The sequence below is a fragment of the Bubalus kerabau genome, chromosome 21 (assembly GCF_029407905.1).
Source record: "Bubalus kerabau isolate K-KA32 ecotype Philippines breed swamp buffalo chromosome 21, PCC_UOA_SB_1v2, whole genome shotgun sequence".
In the NCBI taxonomy this organism is placed as follows: Eukaryota; Metazoa; Chordata; class Mammalia; order Artiodactyla; family Bovidae; genus Bubalus; species Bubalus kerabau.
In genome coordinates this window covers 53,567,576-53,584,447 of record NC_073644.1, presented here as the reverse complement: position 1 = coordinate 53,584,447, position 16,872 = coordinate 53,567,576, and the positions used below count along the sequence as shown (strand labels likewise).

The 16,872-nt window shown below is 37.2% G+C and overlaps 1 protein-coding gene across 1 annotated transcript in view; it reads right to left on the bottom strand.

The window, feature by feature from the left end:
- Positions 1-9,010: 9,010 nt before the first annotated feature.
- The window catches only part of ME2 (malic enzyme 2), a 59,744-nt gene continuing 51,882 nt past the window's right edge, over positions 9,011-16,872 (bottom strand). Inside the window, exons 14-16 of the mRNA XM_055558880.1 lie at positions 15,608-15,678; positions 14,960-15,058; positions 9,011-9,853 (exon numbers count right to left, since the gene is read on the bottom strand). Coding sequence (XP_055414855.1) covers positions 9,686-9,853; positions 14,960-15,058; positions 15,608-15,678 — 338 coding nt within the window. The 3' untranslated portion in view covers positions 9,011-9,685. The remainder of the gene's footprint in view (positions 9,854-14,959; positions 15,059-15,607; positions 15,679-16,872) is intronic.

Below are 16,872 nucleotides of genomic sequence, written 5' to 3'. Positions count from 1 at the left end.
ACTGCCTTGCAAAAAAATAAAGCAGGGGGTGGTTAGACTTGAGCTGGGTCTTGTGGGAAGGTTGAGACTTGGATTAATCTCCTGGAAATGGAAAAATAAGGAAATAAGGTGGATTTGTTCAAGCGGGAACTGGTTTATCAACATTTTAAAAACAGGACCTTGAACGTTGTTTATTCGGACACGTGCCTGGCTGAGAAATGCTCAGGAAGACACATTCTACAACTAGGTCTTGACCACAACTCGGCTAGGGGTTCCCTGTAGCGGTGCCCCCAATAGATCTGCCCATTCCAGAGGTTCCGGGCTTAAACCTACCATCCCCTATGCCCACCCCAATCAAGATTTCTTACAACCGCTTTTCTCAGAGGTTATTATAGCTTTAGAGAATTCTAGACAGTGCTTTCTGTTCATTTAAAAAACTTTATGGGAAATTTTTAACATACACAAAAATTGAGAAAACATTTAATGAACCTCTATATAGAATCATCATTCATCTTCAATAGTTATTATGTCCAGTTTTTTTCACCTAGAACCCTGCTCCTGCAAATATAACCTAGCCCTTAATTAACCATTTACAGTTATTATAAAATACTGGCTTTGTTCCCTGTATTATACAATATATCCTTGTAACTTATTTATTTTATACATAGTTATCTTAATCTGTTAACCCTATCTCACTCCTTCTCTATCCCCTCTCTCTATTGGTAACTAATAGTTTTCTATATATGTGAGTTCTGTTTCTTCTTTGTCATATTCATTAGTTTATTTTTTTACATTCAACATGTGATATCATACATTAGTTGTCTTTTCTGATATTTTCACTTACCATGATGCCCTCCAAGTCTGTCCATGTTGCAAACACAAAATTTCGTCTCTTTTTATGGTTGAGTGGCACTTCCCTGGTAGCTCCGTGGTTAAGAATCCGCTGGCCAATACAGGAGATGCAGGTTCGAACCTGGGGTCAGGAAGATCTCTTGAAGAAGGAAATCACAACCCATTCCAGTATACTTACCTGGGAAATCCTATGGACATAAGAGCCTGGCAGGCTGCAGCCCATGGGGTCACAAGAGTCAGAAACTAAACAACAACAAATATTCCATCATATAGATACTGCATCTTCTCTGTATGTTCATCTGTTGATGGACATGTAGGTTGCTTACATATCTTGGCAATTGTAAATTGATACAGCCACTGTGGAAAGCAATATGGAGATTTCTCAGTACTACTGTGAACACAAGTACATGTGTCTTTTTTTTTAATTTATTTTTTAATTGAAGAAATACATGTATATTTTTAATTAACATTTTAGTTTTCTTTGGATCAATACCAGGAGTGGAATTGATGCATCGTATGGTAGTTCTTTCTTTAGTTTTTTGAGAAAACTCTATTTTCTCACAACATTTCTTAGTGTTTTCCACAGTGGCTGCACTAACTTACATTCCCACCAACAGTGTAGGAGGGTTCCTTTTTCTCTACACTGTTGCTAACATTTGTTGTTTGAGATTTTTTTGATGATAGCTGTTCTGAAAGGTGAAAAATGGCTGTTGATAAAGTGTTGGACTATAGAGAAGGCTGAGCATTGAAGAGCTGATGCTTTCAAATTGTGGTGCTGGAGAAGACTCTTGAGAGTCCCTTGGACTGCAAGGACATCAAACCAGTCCATCCTAAAGGAAATCAACCCTGAACATTCATGGGAGGACTGATACTGAAGCTGAAAGCTCCAATACTTCAGCCACCTGATGCAAAGAGCTGACTCATTGGAAAAGACCCTGATGCTGGGAAAGATTGAAAACAAAAGGAGAAGAGGGTGGGAGAGGGTGAGATGGTTAGATAGTATCACCAACTCACGGGACTTGAATTTGAGCAAAGATAGTAGAGGACACAGGAGCCTGGCATGCTGCAGTCCATGGGGTCACAAAGAGTTGGATATGACTTAGTGACCGAACAACAAATTCTAAAATATGATACCTCAATGTGTTTTTTTAAATATATATACTTTTTCTTACTTATTTCTTTAGCTGTGCCAGGTCTTAGTTGTGGCATGCGAGGTCTAGTTCCCAGACCAGGGGTCAGACCAGGGCCTCCTGAAATGGGAGCTTGAAGTCTTAACCACTGGACCACCAGAGAAGCCCCTGTTTATTAGTTTTTAACAAAAGGATCACTCTGGGTGCAAAGGGAGGTCATTTCTGTGGTTTGGATGATACTCAGGTTTTGCCCGTGTGTAGACGTGACGGTCTACATGGTGTCAGATTTCATTCTCTTGGGCTCCAAAATCAACGCAGATGGTGACTGCAGCCACAAAGGTAAAAGACACTTGCTCCTTGGAAGACAAGCTATGACAAACCTAGACAGTGTGTTAAAAAGCAGAGACATCATTTTGCCAACAGAAGTCCGTATTGTCAATGCTGATTTTCCCAATAGTCATGTATGGTTGTGAGTTGGACCATAAGGAAGGCTGAGCACTGAAGAATTGATGCTTTTGAACTGTGGTGTTGAAGACTCTTGAGAGTCCCTTGGACTACAAGGACATCAAACCAGTCCATCCTAAAGGAAATCAACCTTGAATATTCATTGGAAGGACTGGTGCTGAAGCTGAACCTCCAATACTTTGGCCACCTGATGCGAAGAACCGACTCATTGGAAAAGACCCTGATGCTGGGAGAGATTGAGGGCAAGAGGAGAAGGGGACAACAGAGAATGAGATGGTTGGATGGCATCACCGACTCAATGGACATGAGTTTGGGTAACTCTGGGAGTTAGTGATGGACAGGGAGGCTTGACATACTGCAGTTCATGGGGTCACAAAGAGTTGTACACAACTGAGTGACTAAACAAGACGTGATGTTGGAGTGACCTTGTTTTTGTCTTAATCCATTGTGGTCACAGTCGCCTTGTCAATGTCCTGTGAGATATCCATCACTCACTGCCGCAGGGACAGCTCACGGGGGGAACTCTGGGTGTCAGTGAGTGTATCCCATTCAACAGGAGAGCTCAGCCGTGAGTTCCTAGTATCAGGTCAGCTCCTGGAAGTCGGGAGCTACTGCTTTTCACTTTCTCAAGGTTCCTGGAGAGATGAGGAGAAGGGGAGCTTGGGGACACCTTCTTCTGATCGTCCCATTTCTCTGTGAGATTGAAGTAAGGCTGTCTTGAGAGCTAGGATGCAGGAGAACATCAGGGATCTGACAGCAGGGAAGGTACCGGAGTTACCAGACCGGGATTCGCCAGGAGCATTGAGGCTGTCTTGGAGTTAGTGATTCTGACTCAGTAAGACAGCAGGACCATGATGTTCAGCTGCCCTGTTGTGCAGGGTGGGCTGTGCTTAAGAGAAGGAGAGTCTAAACGGGACTGAAGTTTCTGTCACAAACATGTCACAAGAGCTCTGAATCGTGGCTTTGCATTTTAGTAGCTATGTGACCCCCTCAGATCCTACATCTGTAAAATGGGGGAAATATCAACACTTCAGAAGTTCGTTGTGATGCTTGAATGAGTAAAAAAGTATCAGGTACTTAGGATAGGGCCTGGCTTGAAGAAGCACTCAGTAAGCATGAGCTCTAATGCCATCTTCTCCCTTAATCACAGAATCAACATACAGTCTTTCGGCTTTAGTATTCTAACACTAAGGTCTGGGAAGGTGTATGTGGTGGGGGAAGAGGTGAGAAATCATTCCTTTACTCCTCTGATTAAACAAAATAAGGAGAGAAAGAGGGTAAGGAAACAAACAGAAGAAAATGAAAAGATGAGCAGAATCACTAGGTCTACAGTGAACTTCAGTCTAACAGCATATTCTCAGGGGATCAAGTATTTTGGTGTGCGTTTAAGGTTTAATACCAAGTGCGTGTGTTTTAAGATAATACCAAGATAATACCTTACAGCTGCCTTTAAAAACAAGATCATAACACATTTTTGATACATAGCAAAAATTTATTTAGAAAATACACACATCTCAGAGTTTTAGATTAATGTATACACACTGCTATATGTAAAATAGATAACCAACAAGGACCTACTGTATAGCACAGGGAACTATATTCAATATCTTGTCATAACCTCTAAGGGAAAAGAATCTGAAAAAGAATATATATATTTATTTGTAACTGAATCATTGTGCTGTACACCTGAAACTAACACAATGTTGTAATGAACTATATACTTCCATTAAAAAAAGAAAATACACACATTTCAGTAGAACTTATATATCACAAATGAGAAAAAATAGTTCATACCATTAGGAAGTTTTTAGACTGACTCTTGGAAGCATCTGGAATATGTCAGTCTGGTATAATACACTCTACACAAGGCTTTCCCCTTAAACTGGTATTTCCGTAGGCTATTACCACAACACTACTTATTCTAAATACAAAGGTGAGAAAGGGTAATGACTTTTGCTACCTGCAACTCCCTTCAAGTCAATAATGAATGCTTCACATGTTACCAAAGGAAATACAATATCAATTGCAAAAACAGTTTTAATTTCAGTTAATTTTAAAGGTGATTAGACAAAGTTTAATAAAACATTAGGCAGAAATGTTATAGTGTCAAATATTTAACTAAAATAGGCTTCAGAAATTCCTAAATTCCTTATTCCGCATACATTTGATGCTACTATCAATATCTTCCATTATGACAGTTTAATGGAAGAAGTTATAGACATGCATATAATAGATATCATTAAAAATACATCTTACAATTCCCAATTCACGTTGACATTGGCAGATGTCAAGATACAAAGTGTAGTACAGCAGAAACCAACACAACATTGTTAAGCAACTATAATTTAAAAAAGAAAGTTAAAACAAGATACAAAGTGTTTAAGTGCTACTGAAACAGTGATAGCGGTTGGTGGTTTTTTGAAGATTGGCAGCTGAAAATGTGAGTGAAAATGAGTCACTCAGTCCTGTATGACTCTTTGCAACCCCATGAGCTATACAGTCCATGGAATTCTTCGGGCCAGAATACTGGAGCCATTCCCTTCTCCAGGGGATCTTCCCAACCCAGGGATCAAACCCAGGTCTCCTGCATAGAGGTTAGATTTCTTTAACAGCTGAGCTACAAAGGAAGCCCTTTTGTGGTAATTTTTGAAGATTACCAAATCAAAAGATGTTAGTGATCTGGAAGTTTTAGTGTAATTTACCAAATTCAAAACCAGATCTATTGTTTACATTCAGTACTTAAAATGCTTAAGACTAATGGATTAAATAGGTTTATACTGTATTTGAATTATAAATGGGAACAAAGTTAAAAAAAAATCACATGAACCAGTAAACCACATGAAAAAGGACCTAAGACTAATCTTACGAAAATAGGTGAAAATTTTTCACTTGAAATAAGTTCCTAAAAGTAAGGTATTTAAGATCCAGATAAAATCGCCTGTCACAGAGGCCCCTTTTCCCCACTAAGGACTGAGGTGAGGCATAGCTCTGCCTCTTACCAGCAGATAACTTGGGCAAATCTTTTAATCTCTCTGTGCATCTGTGTCCTTCTCTGAGAGAGGCTAATGACAGAAGGTGGTCATAAGGATTAAGTATGTTGCCTCACGTAAGACGCTTAGAACAATGCCCAGCAGACTAGGTGCTATCCATAAAATTTAGTTTATCATCATCTGCTAACTGAACATACCTGATGTGTTGGTGATAATTCAGTGACTATGTAGGAATCAATGATTTGCTAGAATGACACTTAAAATTAGGAAAGTCAAGGAGAACAGTTTTCCCAGAACATACAAGGACATACTGAAAACTGGGGAATAAATACCCATTAATTTCCCCTTTGTCTTAAAACTTTTAAGTGTGCTGATTGTAGGGGTAATTTCCCATAAAGCAAAGTAGCAAATACATCTTTATTTGGGAAAAACAGGCTTGATTAAATAGCCACATCAAAGAAAGAGTCAGTTTACTGGCAAAAAGCTGTTACAGAAAGATGCAAAGCATCCAAGTCATGTGACTTAAATTTGTGTATTTTATGTCACTGAACTATGCACACATTTCCAGACCTTTTTCTCCTTGAGAGGCACTGTCTTCCGTATCCATGTAAGGAAAATAATTATTGTTTTAAAATCTAATCACTGGTTTATCTGAGTAACTCCTGGCAAGGATTAAGGGAATTATGCAATAAGAATCGTGTCCTAATTAGGCCCAGTTGAATTTATAAAATTCAGAACAAAGCATTGAGCTTTTTCTCCACTTCTATTAAAACATCTTGATTTCAGATGAGGGGTAAGGTTTCTGTAGTAAAACTGTCTTGATCATTTTAAATATTATGTATGTTACTCTTATTTAGCTTGTCTGTGGAGGACTGATATTTTTAAAATCTGGATGAACATCGAAATGCCAGTCATACATCGGTTGAGAGCCGAAGTAGACAAGGAGTATCTCTGCCGTTTTCTATAAAGTCAGCAATACACGTGTACCTATCTTGGCTGGAAATATATTGGTGCTACTTCATTAGGACAGTCCCTTTAAGTGGAATCCCAGTAGAGAGCTTTGAGCTTTATATTAATGTTCTCCAGTATTCTGTATGCTCAGCAGAGCTGATTCTGATTCGGTCAATTTAACAGAACCCTGGAGCTGTTCTGGGCTTGAAGAGGTTATTTTTGAGGGATACTGAATGGGCTTGGGAAAAGCAACAGCAGCATCCAGATGAAGTGCTTTTCCTAAGGCAAGAGTTTTCCCACTACCCTGCCATCCCCCTTGGGCTTTTTCAGTAATCTGAGAGTAAATAATGCTCCATGCCCCTCAATAACTATTATGCTTTGGTCTTAATTCATTAGCAACTCCTTTGCAAAGGAAAATGTGGAATCTTATTTCTCCAGAGGCTGATAATTTAGAGAAAGAAAAGACAAAAGATAGGGTAAGTTATATCATAAAACAAATAATAATAGAACAAATATCTACTTGATAATCTTTTATAAGTGAAAAACTAATTGCTAGGTTTTACTTAACAAAGTATATTAATCTAATTAAGAACTGAACAATGTTCTAATTACGTATTTTCAGAAGCAGCTGTTTAAAAGTTTTTTATTTTTGTTCTTATGAACATCCTATATAGGTTATACATAACAAAAGCAGATGAAACAAATTTGGTCTAAGAACAGAATTTCAGTTTTCTTTTCCAGAGAGAGCATATACTATCTGAGCACTTAAACACACACTACACTCAGGACTCCAGAGCAGTGTCACACACATGTCCTCTGCACAGCAGCATGGGCACCCCTGGGAGAGTATCTGAAGTGCAGAATCTCAGGCCCCATCTCAGGCCCACTGCGTGAGCAGGAGGGTCGGTTAGCTCCCCGCGACCACCCAGCTCCTGGTGCTGGTGGTGTAGGGCCCTTAGAGGAGGGGCCAGAGGCATCTGCATTTTAAAACTTCACAGTAATTTGGTGGCCACTCCTGGTTAAGAATCCATCCCTTAAAAAATTTTTTAACTAAAATCTTTGACATTTTCCCATTATAGTCAATAAACCTTTACCCTCACTCGCTATCAAATTTGTTTCACAGTACAGGTGATAGGTCATTCCAGATTTGAAAACATGCATTCTCACTTTTCCCTACTAAATAATTTGACAGCCTGATCTACAGAATTTCTTCAAAAGAACGAAAATAACTGTCCATTTCTATTAGGTTCAAATGTTGTTTCTTTTCCAATTTGTTGCCATGATGCCACCCCTCCCCCTACCACCATGATAGTTCCTGCCTGTATTCTTGGCTTAAATAATAGAACATTTTAATTTACATCCAAAAATTGTTATGTGTTGAAATTCTGGTTGGTAAATAACACATAATGAGAGTAGGCAGCTTTTATTCTGTCTTATTTAAATAAGCAGGCTATATGCCATTTAGCCTTGCTTTTTCCTTAAAATATTTCCATGTATACTGTATTAGACACATTTGAATAAGCAAACATCTGAGTAAAATTACTTTAATTTTGCATTTTCCTGTCTTCAAGAAGAATTGATTGAAAAAACAGGTCTGTAATTATTTTACTTGTAATGTTAAACTAAAATCAAGATTTCACAGAGAGTATTTTTGTGGATGATTTTGACCAAGGTAGCATGAAAACCATAAGCCTTTCATCTTTAATTGAGGGAAACAGTGATCTGATTATTTATTTTACCAAACAGATAAAACATACCTGATTTTACTCATCTGTTAGGTATATTTAACCAACTGCATTTTTCCATGCTCAAAATGGCATTGCCATTTTAAAACATTCTTAAATGTTTAAAACATGGCATTCTTAAAACACTGAATTACATTCACAATTACTATGACTCAATTAATCTCTACCTATTAGGTAAAAGGAAACAGGAACATAAAAATGAAGCCCTTTTATCACCCTCCAGAATATCACATCTAACGTATCAAGGACTGTGGAGGGAAACTTCAAACAATGTGCACATTGATTGCAGCCATGAATAATTTTTTATAGTTTATCTTGTAAAATGGGCATTTTAAAGTTTTGTGTTTTTTTTGCCCCAAAGCAACTCTGTTAGGGTTATATATAGCAAGACTACTTCTCAAAATGTTTGGGATTTTCCTTTAGAACTCTCCAATGTATAAGCCACATAAGAAAATCGATTTGACTAGGTAGTTATTACCCATGTTACTGGGACTAAAAATGACATTTACTGGTCTAAACACCTATTCACTCCCACTTAGACCTAAATTAATTTTGGTGATTTCAAAAAATTAAATCCATCTTCAATGGAGAAGGAGTTAGTTATTACTACTAATGATATTTAAAGGAATGTATCATAGGAACATTCCAAAATTATCTCAATAAAGACCATCACTACTGGAATAAGGGTATAGATTCACACAGATGAGTCTAAATGTGACTCATTTAGATGGGAAACACATGGTCAATTTGTTAAAAATCACTTGTCAAAAATCATAATTTATGAAGTCTACCTAGACCCCGTTCTTTAGAATCATCCAGGAGAAAATGAAAATGTGTTCTTCATAATAAGCAAATCTAAATTTCTAGTTATGCAATAAAAATAGCATAATTAAAGCAATTAAATTTAAGATATTACCTTTATTTTACAAAATTACACTGTGATTTTCACACACTGTTGAAAACAATGACTATTTAATTTGTCTAAAGGCAGCAATAGCTCTTGTTTCACTTTATAATTAAGCTTCAGTTTAGTCCCAGAAAATAAATAATAGGGTAGATTTTTCTGTATCTGTCTACTGGAAAGGCATTTCAGAGGATGAAGGTCAAATAAAGCAGATATAAAAGGATATTTTTAGATGCTGACAACTTGTCCTTAGAATTTGGTTAAATTTGGCTTCTTCTCAAAATTCTGTACTCATAACCACAGAAGTAAATTTCTATTTTAGTAGCCCTACAAGAACTGGACAAGGGATTTTTAGCTGTAGTAGTAACTAGCAAATATTTTGCTAAGAGTGAACAAGAGCACAAGTGAAGACATTCACAAGAACATTTTTAATATCTCTGATATGACGTGAGCTACAAACGAGAATAAAAGCATTATGGTCATTTGATTGCAGGGTGCAGGTGGGCAGAGTAGTCAACACATTCACCCTGGTACAGAAGTGTGGATTCATGGGCAAAAATAAAGTGGAGGAGGGGTTAAACAGAAAAAAGCATGAATTTAAGAACATTCTCTCTTTCTGTCTGAAAAAAAGGAGCTCCCTGATGCATGGAAAGTATCAGTGGTGTGCTTCTATTCTGTTATGGGGGGAGGGTGCGCCGCAGCCTCTGGCCACTCATACACATCGGGCAGCAGGGAATCGTACTCGCTTCGCCATATTCTTTCTCTAATGTATTTGGCCTTGTCCTCAGGTTCTGGGTATCGGAAAGCCATTTTATTAGCATACAGGTATTCTGTAACCTGAAAAATAATAAGATTACTGTATGGCTCTGAGTATTAACCTATTTAAAAGAAAAGGTATTATTAAATCACAAAGTAATGAATTTGGAAGGATGGTGTTTTTTTCAAAAGAAAAAATAACATTACTTGGACTCACTTCAAAACATTCAGAAACTATTAGAAGATTAAAAATATTTGCACTCTCACCATAAGTTTGATATGCTTTAAAGTGACTTTAAAGTTCCCCTTGCCCTGAAATATCAACATTTCCTTGACACTGCAGTAACCTTCCGCTTTACCGTGTACGGGTCCAGCAGACCTGCTTGGGTAGCCTGCCCTGCCTGTGTCCTTTCCCACAGCCCTGCTGAGATGTGTGTGGGAGACTCGACTTCCTGGTCACAGCTGACGGGGCTAGGGTGAAAATCTAACCCAAGTGAGCCAGGTGTTTTTGCTCTACAATTTCGATGAAAGGACACAGAAATTATTACAAACCAGGTGTTGGACACTAGAACTATAAGGTCAAGTAAAGTAAGGACTGGAACCTGTACATGGTAATAACTCAGCACCACCATCACTGAGTGTCAGGCATGTTTTTATGTGCTTTCCATGGGTATCTCATTTAACCCTCCCAAGAACCCTATCAGTTCAGTTCAGTTCAGTCGCTCAGTTGTGTCCGACTCTTTGTGACCCCATGAATCGCAGCACGCCAGGCCTCCCTGTCCATCACCAACTCCCAGAGTTCACTCAGACTCACGTCCATCGAGTCAGTCATGCCATCCAGCCATCTCATCCTCTGTCGTCCCCTTCTCCTCCTGCCCCCAATTCCTCCCAGCATCAGAGTCTTTTCCAATGAGTCAACTCTTCACATGAGGTGGCCAAATTACTAGAGTTTCAGCTTTAGCATCATTCCTTCCAAAGAAATCCCAGGGCTGATCTCCTTCAGAATGGACTGGTTGGATCTCCTTGCAGTCCAAGGGACCCTCAAGAGTCTTCTCCAACACCACAGTTCAAAAGCATCAATTCTTCAGCGCTCAGCCTTCTTCACAGTCCAACTTTCACATCCATACATGACCACAGGAAAAACCATAGCCTTGACTAGACGAACCTTTGTTGGCAAAGTAACGTCTCTGCTTTTGAATATGCTGTCTAGGTTGGTCATAACTTTCCTTCCAAGGAGTAAGCGTCTTTTAATTTCATGGCAGCAATCACCATCTGCAGTGATTCTGGAGCCCAAAAAAATAAAGTCTGACACTGTTTCCACTGTTATTATTATTCTCATTTTATACATGAGAACAACAAAGTCTGAGGAGTTTAAGTAACTTGCCCAAGGTATTTAAAGTGAGAAATATGTTTCAAGCCCACAGCATTCTGAGACTAGACCGCAGACCACCCTAAAAAGTTAAGTTAGGTACTTCCTACCTAAACTGGCTTGAATGAATTTCTGATCTTTGTAGCAAGCCACACACCATGACTGGTGGTAAAGATAAACCCTCTGAGTCTTACTTATGTTGTAAAATGAGGCAGAATGAAAAAGCTTCCTCACAGGGTAGCACAGTGTCTATCATATAGTTAAGTTCTGAAGTTATGGTCTAACTTTAAAAAGAACGTAGTGATACATGATAGAGAAAAAAATTTTTTTTTCAAACAATTATGTCTCCTCCTCTAATTTTCATTCTAAATGACGATTACTATTAGTTCTTTCAGTTTTCTAAAAGAAATATTTAAGGAAAAATGATGGTTATTAAAGGTAATCCTTGGTCTTAGGATGATGCTTAAGAATTGATGCTTTTGAACTGTGGTGTTGGAGAAGACTCTTGAGAGTCCCTTGGACTGCAAGGAGATCCAACCAGTCCATTCTGAAGGAGATCAGCCCTGGGATTTCTTTGGAAGGAATGATGCTAAAGCTGAAACTCCAGTACTTTGGCCACCTCATGTGAAGAGTTGACTCATTGGAAAAGACTCTGATGCTGGGAGGGATTGGGGGCAGGAGGAGAAGGGGACGACAGAGGATGAGATGGCTGGATGGCATGACTGACTCGATGGACGTGAGTCTGAGTGAACTCTGGGAGTTGGTGATGGACAGGGAGGCCCGGCATGCTGCGATTCATGGGGTCGCAAAGAGTCAAACATGACTGAGCTACTGAACTGAACTGAACTGAACTTGGTCTTAGGAGCTCACTCTCATGATATTTTGTGATGGAAAATGTGTCAAATTCCATTGACCCTCAAACAACAAGGGTTTGAACTGCACAGGTCCACTTACATGTGAATTTCTTTTACTAAACATATACCACGTGATTCCCAGTTGGTTGAATTTGTGGATGCAGAACCTCAGACCCTGAGGACCAACAGTAAGGTAATATGTAGATTTTCAGCTGCGCTGAGAGTCAGCAGCTAACTTTTGCATTGTTCAAGGGTCACCTGTATTGTCTAGTCTTTTGTAGGAAACACGTCTGTATTCACAGGAAAGACTAGGGGCAGGGCCAAGGAGGTTGCACAGATATCCAGCAGGTGACCAGTGGCTATGTGGAGCTGCCCGGTGGCTGTGGGTAGTGTTGGGGGATAGACACAAAGCACTGTCTACTCTCCTGATACCCTGGCTCCATAAAAGGAAAACCTTAGGACACAGAAGGAGGAAGAGGGGGAAGAGACACAATCCTGGGGGCTCTGCTCCCATACCACCCCCAAGCACAGATCTTCTTTTTCCTTATATATTACGTTTCATGGGCACATACTAGTAATCTAATTGACTGGTATCTTCCAAAATCTGTCCCACCTATAACACTCTAAAGTTGAACTCTATTCATCTAAATGCTGGGCTCTAAGTTCTTCAGTTGTTTTACAATAGTATTCAGAGTCCTAAATCTGGCATCTGTGCATCTGTACAGCCAGTCTTAATTTCAAATCTTACCTAACGCCTTTTTCCTATCTATATTCTAGACTCCAGGTCAACTGAATTGATTATTTCCTAGGCATATCATTCTTTATCAATTTCCAATCTTTGCTTATTTTATGAGTATTACTATAATGCAACAATAACATTAATACTCAAAGGGGTAAAATCTTATGATCATCAGCATTTAAGTTGAAAGTGCAATTGATAAATTCTACATCTAATCCTGGTATTTATGAAAATCTTGGGAGCTTCCCGGTGGCCTAGTGGAACAGAGGCCTGGGTTCACTCCCTGGTTGGGATGCTGAGATCCCACAAGCCATGCAGAGCAGCCAAAAATAAAAAAGAAAATCTTAGTAAATAGTAGGAACATAAGCCTACTTCTTCAAAAAGATTTTAGAAGTACTTATTTCAATCCTTATTAAAATACAAGGATGTGTGCCCTTATCAACTCAATTGTTTAAAACTGCTCTTACATAGCAAGTGACTTAGTAAAATAGGGAAAAAGTGAGTTATATACATTAAAAAACAGTCATTTTCAGATAATTCACAACTCAACAATTCCAAAATAATTAACTTAGTTCAACAAAGAACCCTGTATCAAATAAATACCTTCCTTATATATTAGACATGACCAGTGAGGAAATATATATGGAAAGGAAAAATGTTATTTTAAAGGATAACAAAAATTTTGAATATCTATGAAAATAGGTAATAGGAAACATGCCACATTTCAATGAAGAAAACAACAAAATTATATTGAAAAACTTAGAGAAAAACCTTAGTAAATGGAGAGAGAGATATCGAATAGGGAAGAGTCAATACAGACAGACTCAATTTCACCAATTTATAAATATGACATAGTCTCACAGTTTGAAGGGTTTTGAATTTAAAAAACTGACTCAAAAATTCATCCAAAAGAATAAAAAGGTCAGAATAGAAAGAAAATCCTGAAAAAACCATAATGATGGTTTCATATGTATAATGTATAGTATCAAACAGCAAATATTATTAAACGAAAACAGTGCCTAATAATAGGTAAATATGGTCACAACAGACTCCTAGTAAAGGAACCAATGTTTGTTTTTATGTTAACAAGAGTAGCATTCCCAGTCAGTTGGTGCTGAGACAATTGGTTAACTTTTCAGGAAAGAATGTTTCTCTATCTCATATCATACACTAAAATCTCAGAGGGATTAAAAAGTTTTATGTTATTAGAAAATACAGGTAGACGTTTATGACTTTGGAGAGGGAGAAAGCATCAACATCCACAGGAAGTAAGAAAACAATCCATAAACGGATCATTCCATTAAAAAAAGTGTGAAAAATGGCACTAAGTTAAAATAAATGACAAAGGGGAAAATACCTACAGCACAGAAAACAGAAGGATCATTACCCTTACTGTTTAAAGAGCCTACTGTTAGAAAGTAGAAGACAAATACAGAAGGAATACTATTGTTCAATAAAAACAAAAATATTCAATTTAATAAAGTAAATGCTTTAAATGAAAATAACGTGCAATTAAAAAAGTAATTCTAAGTATTGGCAGAATACATTCCTATCTAACAGGGCAGTATAAATCAATACTTTTTTTCTGAAAAATCATTTAGCAATGTTTATCAGAAGCCTTAACATGTCAATCCTTTTGTTCTTATGATGAGAAATTTACCTTAAGAAAAAATGATCACAAATGCATATAAAGACTTATTTAAGGATGTTCATTGTAATATTATCTAAGGATGTTCACTATAATATTACCTGAGGATGTTCACTGTAATATTATCTGAGAATGTTCACTATAATATTATCTAAGGATATTCACTATAATATTATTTCTAGTGAAACAGAAGATGCTTAAATGTCCCCCAAAACAGAGAAATGGTTAAACAAATTATGATCTAACAACAAAGAGAATTCCACAAATATTAGTGCTCCTAAGAATTATTATTGATTCACATACTATACTTACAATATATTAAGTGGAAAAAAAGCAGTGAGAAACCAGTTTTAAAAACAGGCACAGGTGACTACACATGTGTGCATTTTATATGTTTGTGGGAAAAAAAAAAAGACTAGAAGGCATCAAAGGAGAGTTACATTCTGGGAGTAAGAATATGAGCAACCTAAAATTTCTTGTTTGCACTCTCTAAATGTTCCCAATTTTTCTTGAACTTGTGTTAGTTGTGTAAAAACACCACTAAAATTTCTGTGAAGAGGTATAAATTATTACTTACTTTAATAGCAATGTTAATAGAAACTTCCTGAATATTAGAAAGTGGTGGGTAAAGTCTCCCCTGAGCCAGCTCTTTATCTGTCAACTGACTTGTCAGAGCCTGAAGAGAAAGAAAAGAATTTCATTTTTGTTTGCTTAAATAACAGAGTAATAAGGACAAATGAAATGGGAAAAGGGTTGGGGGAACAGAGAATAATTCTGTTATTCTTGTTTCTAGCAGGAATACACTTAATCCACTGCAGAAATTAAAACTGCTTTCCACTAAACAGTAAATATTTAGATTTTGCTGCCGTCTATGGGGTCACACAGAGTTGGACACGACTGAAGCGACTTAGCAGCAGCAGCAGCAGCAAAGACTTTTTATCATATTTAGAGACATTTTATCTGTGCTATCACAATTATGTAACCTTCAGATATGTATAATACAGGTAGAGTATATACGAAAGGATTCACAGCTTGCAATTAAACACTGGAAAAATCATGGTAAATTAATTTTATGTAGAAGAAGAAGGTATATCAAAAAAACAATGGATGAGTCATTTCCTTTTCATTCATAAGGCAGATTTAACTCATTCTCTGTTTTTAAGATAAATTCATTTTTATAATTCATCCTTTATAAAATAACCAAACAATATTTAAAACACTTAACCTTTGCAGCTTCCAGGAACACATGGTCACTAATATGCCGGGTGTTACAGAGAATAACAGCTAAAGCCACACCTGGAATACATTTAAAATAGTTTTTTTAGTAAGGTCACTTCAAATTATGAAGGAGTGAAATAAAATTCCTAGATTTAAACCAAATTAATGGTAAGGCATCCCTCCCCCAAACAACCTATCTGAAAAAACAAAGCAGCCAAGAGAAAACAGAAATCTGAGTACTAAAATCAAATGATCTTTAACTATTACAATTCTCATTTACTAGAAAAAATAATTTTAGAAATATCAAATGGCTTTTCGCAATTTAGTTTTCACATTTATCAAATTTATAAATGTATATAATTCATCAACAGTTGTTACAAAAACATTAATTCCCAGTCCATTTCTAATCCTCTATTTCTTGCTCTACAGAGGTGACTGTTTTTAATTCTCTTAGCTGATTATTTTATTAGTTTGGTGCAAAAATAACTGCAGTTTTGCATTGTTGAATTTTGCCATTTGATATTGGAATACATTCTTAAGTAAATGTGGTCATGTTATATATAGTTTTAATGTACATTTTTTGCTTTTTTTTTTTTGCTAATGACTTATTACTTGCTGTTTATTTTATATTTATTTCAAACTACAGAAATGATATTATACAAAAAGCAAATTCAAGCGATTTTTTATTCGAGTTCAAAATGGGTTGTAAAGCAGTAGAGACAACTCACAACATCAACAATACATTTGGCCCAGGAACTGCTAACGAATGTACAGTGTAGTGGCAGTTCAAGAAATTTTGCAAAGGAGACAAGAGCCTTGAAGATGAGAAGCATAGTGGCCAGCCACCAGAAGTCGACAACAACCAACTGAGAGCAATCATCGAAGGTGATCCTCTCACAACTACACAAGAAGTTGCTGAAGAACATCGACCATTCTATGGTTGTTTAGCATTTGAAGCAAATTGGACAGGTGAACACAGCTCAGTAAGTGGGTTCCTCCTGAGCTGACTAAAAATGAAAAAAAAATAGTCATTTGGAAGTGTCACTTTCTCTTATTCTACGCAACAACAACAAACCATTTCTCGATTGGATTGTGACATGTCACAAAAAGTAGATTTTATGGCAGAAAGTGAAGAAGAACTAAAGAGCCTCTTGATGAAAGTGAAAAAGTTGGCTTAAAGCTCAACATTCAGAAAACAAAGATCATGGCATCTGGTCCCATCACTTCCTGGCAAATAGATGGGGAAACAGTGGAAACAGTGACTGACTTTAT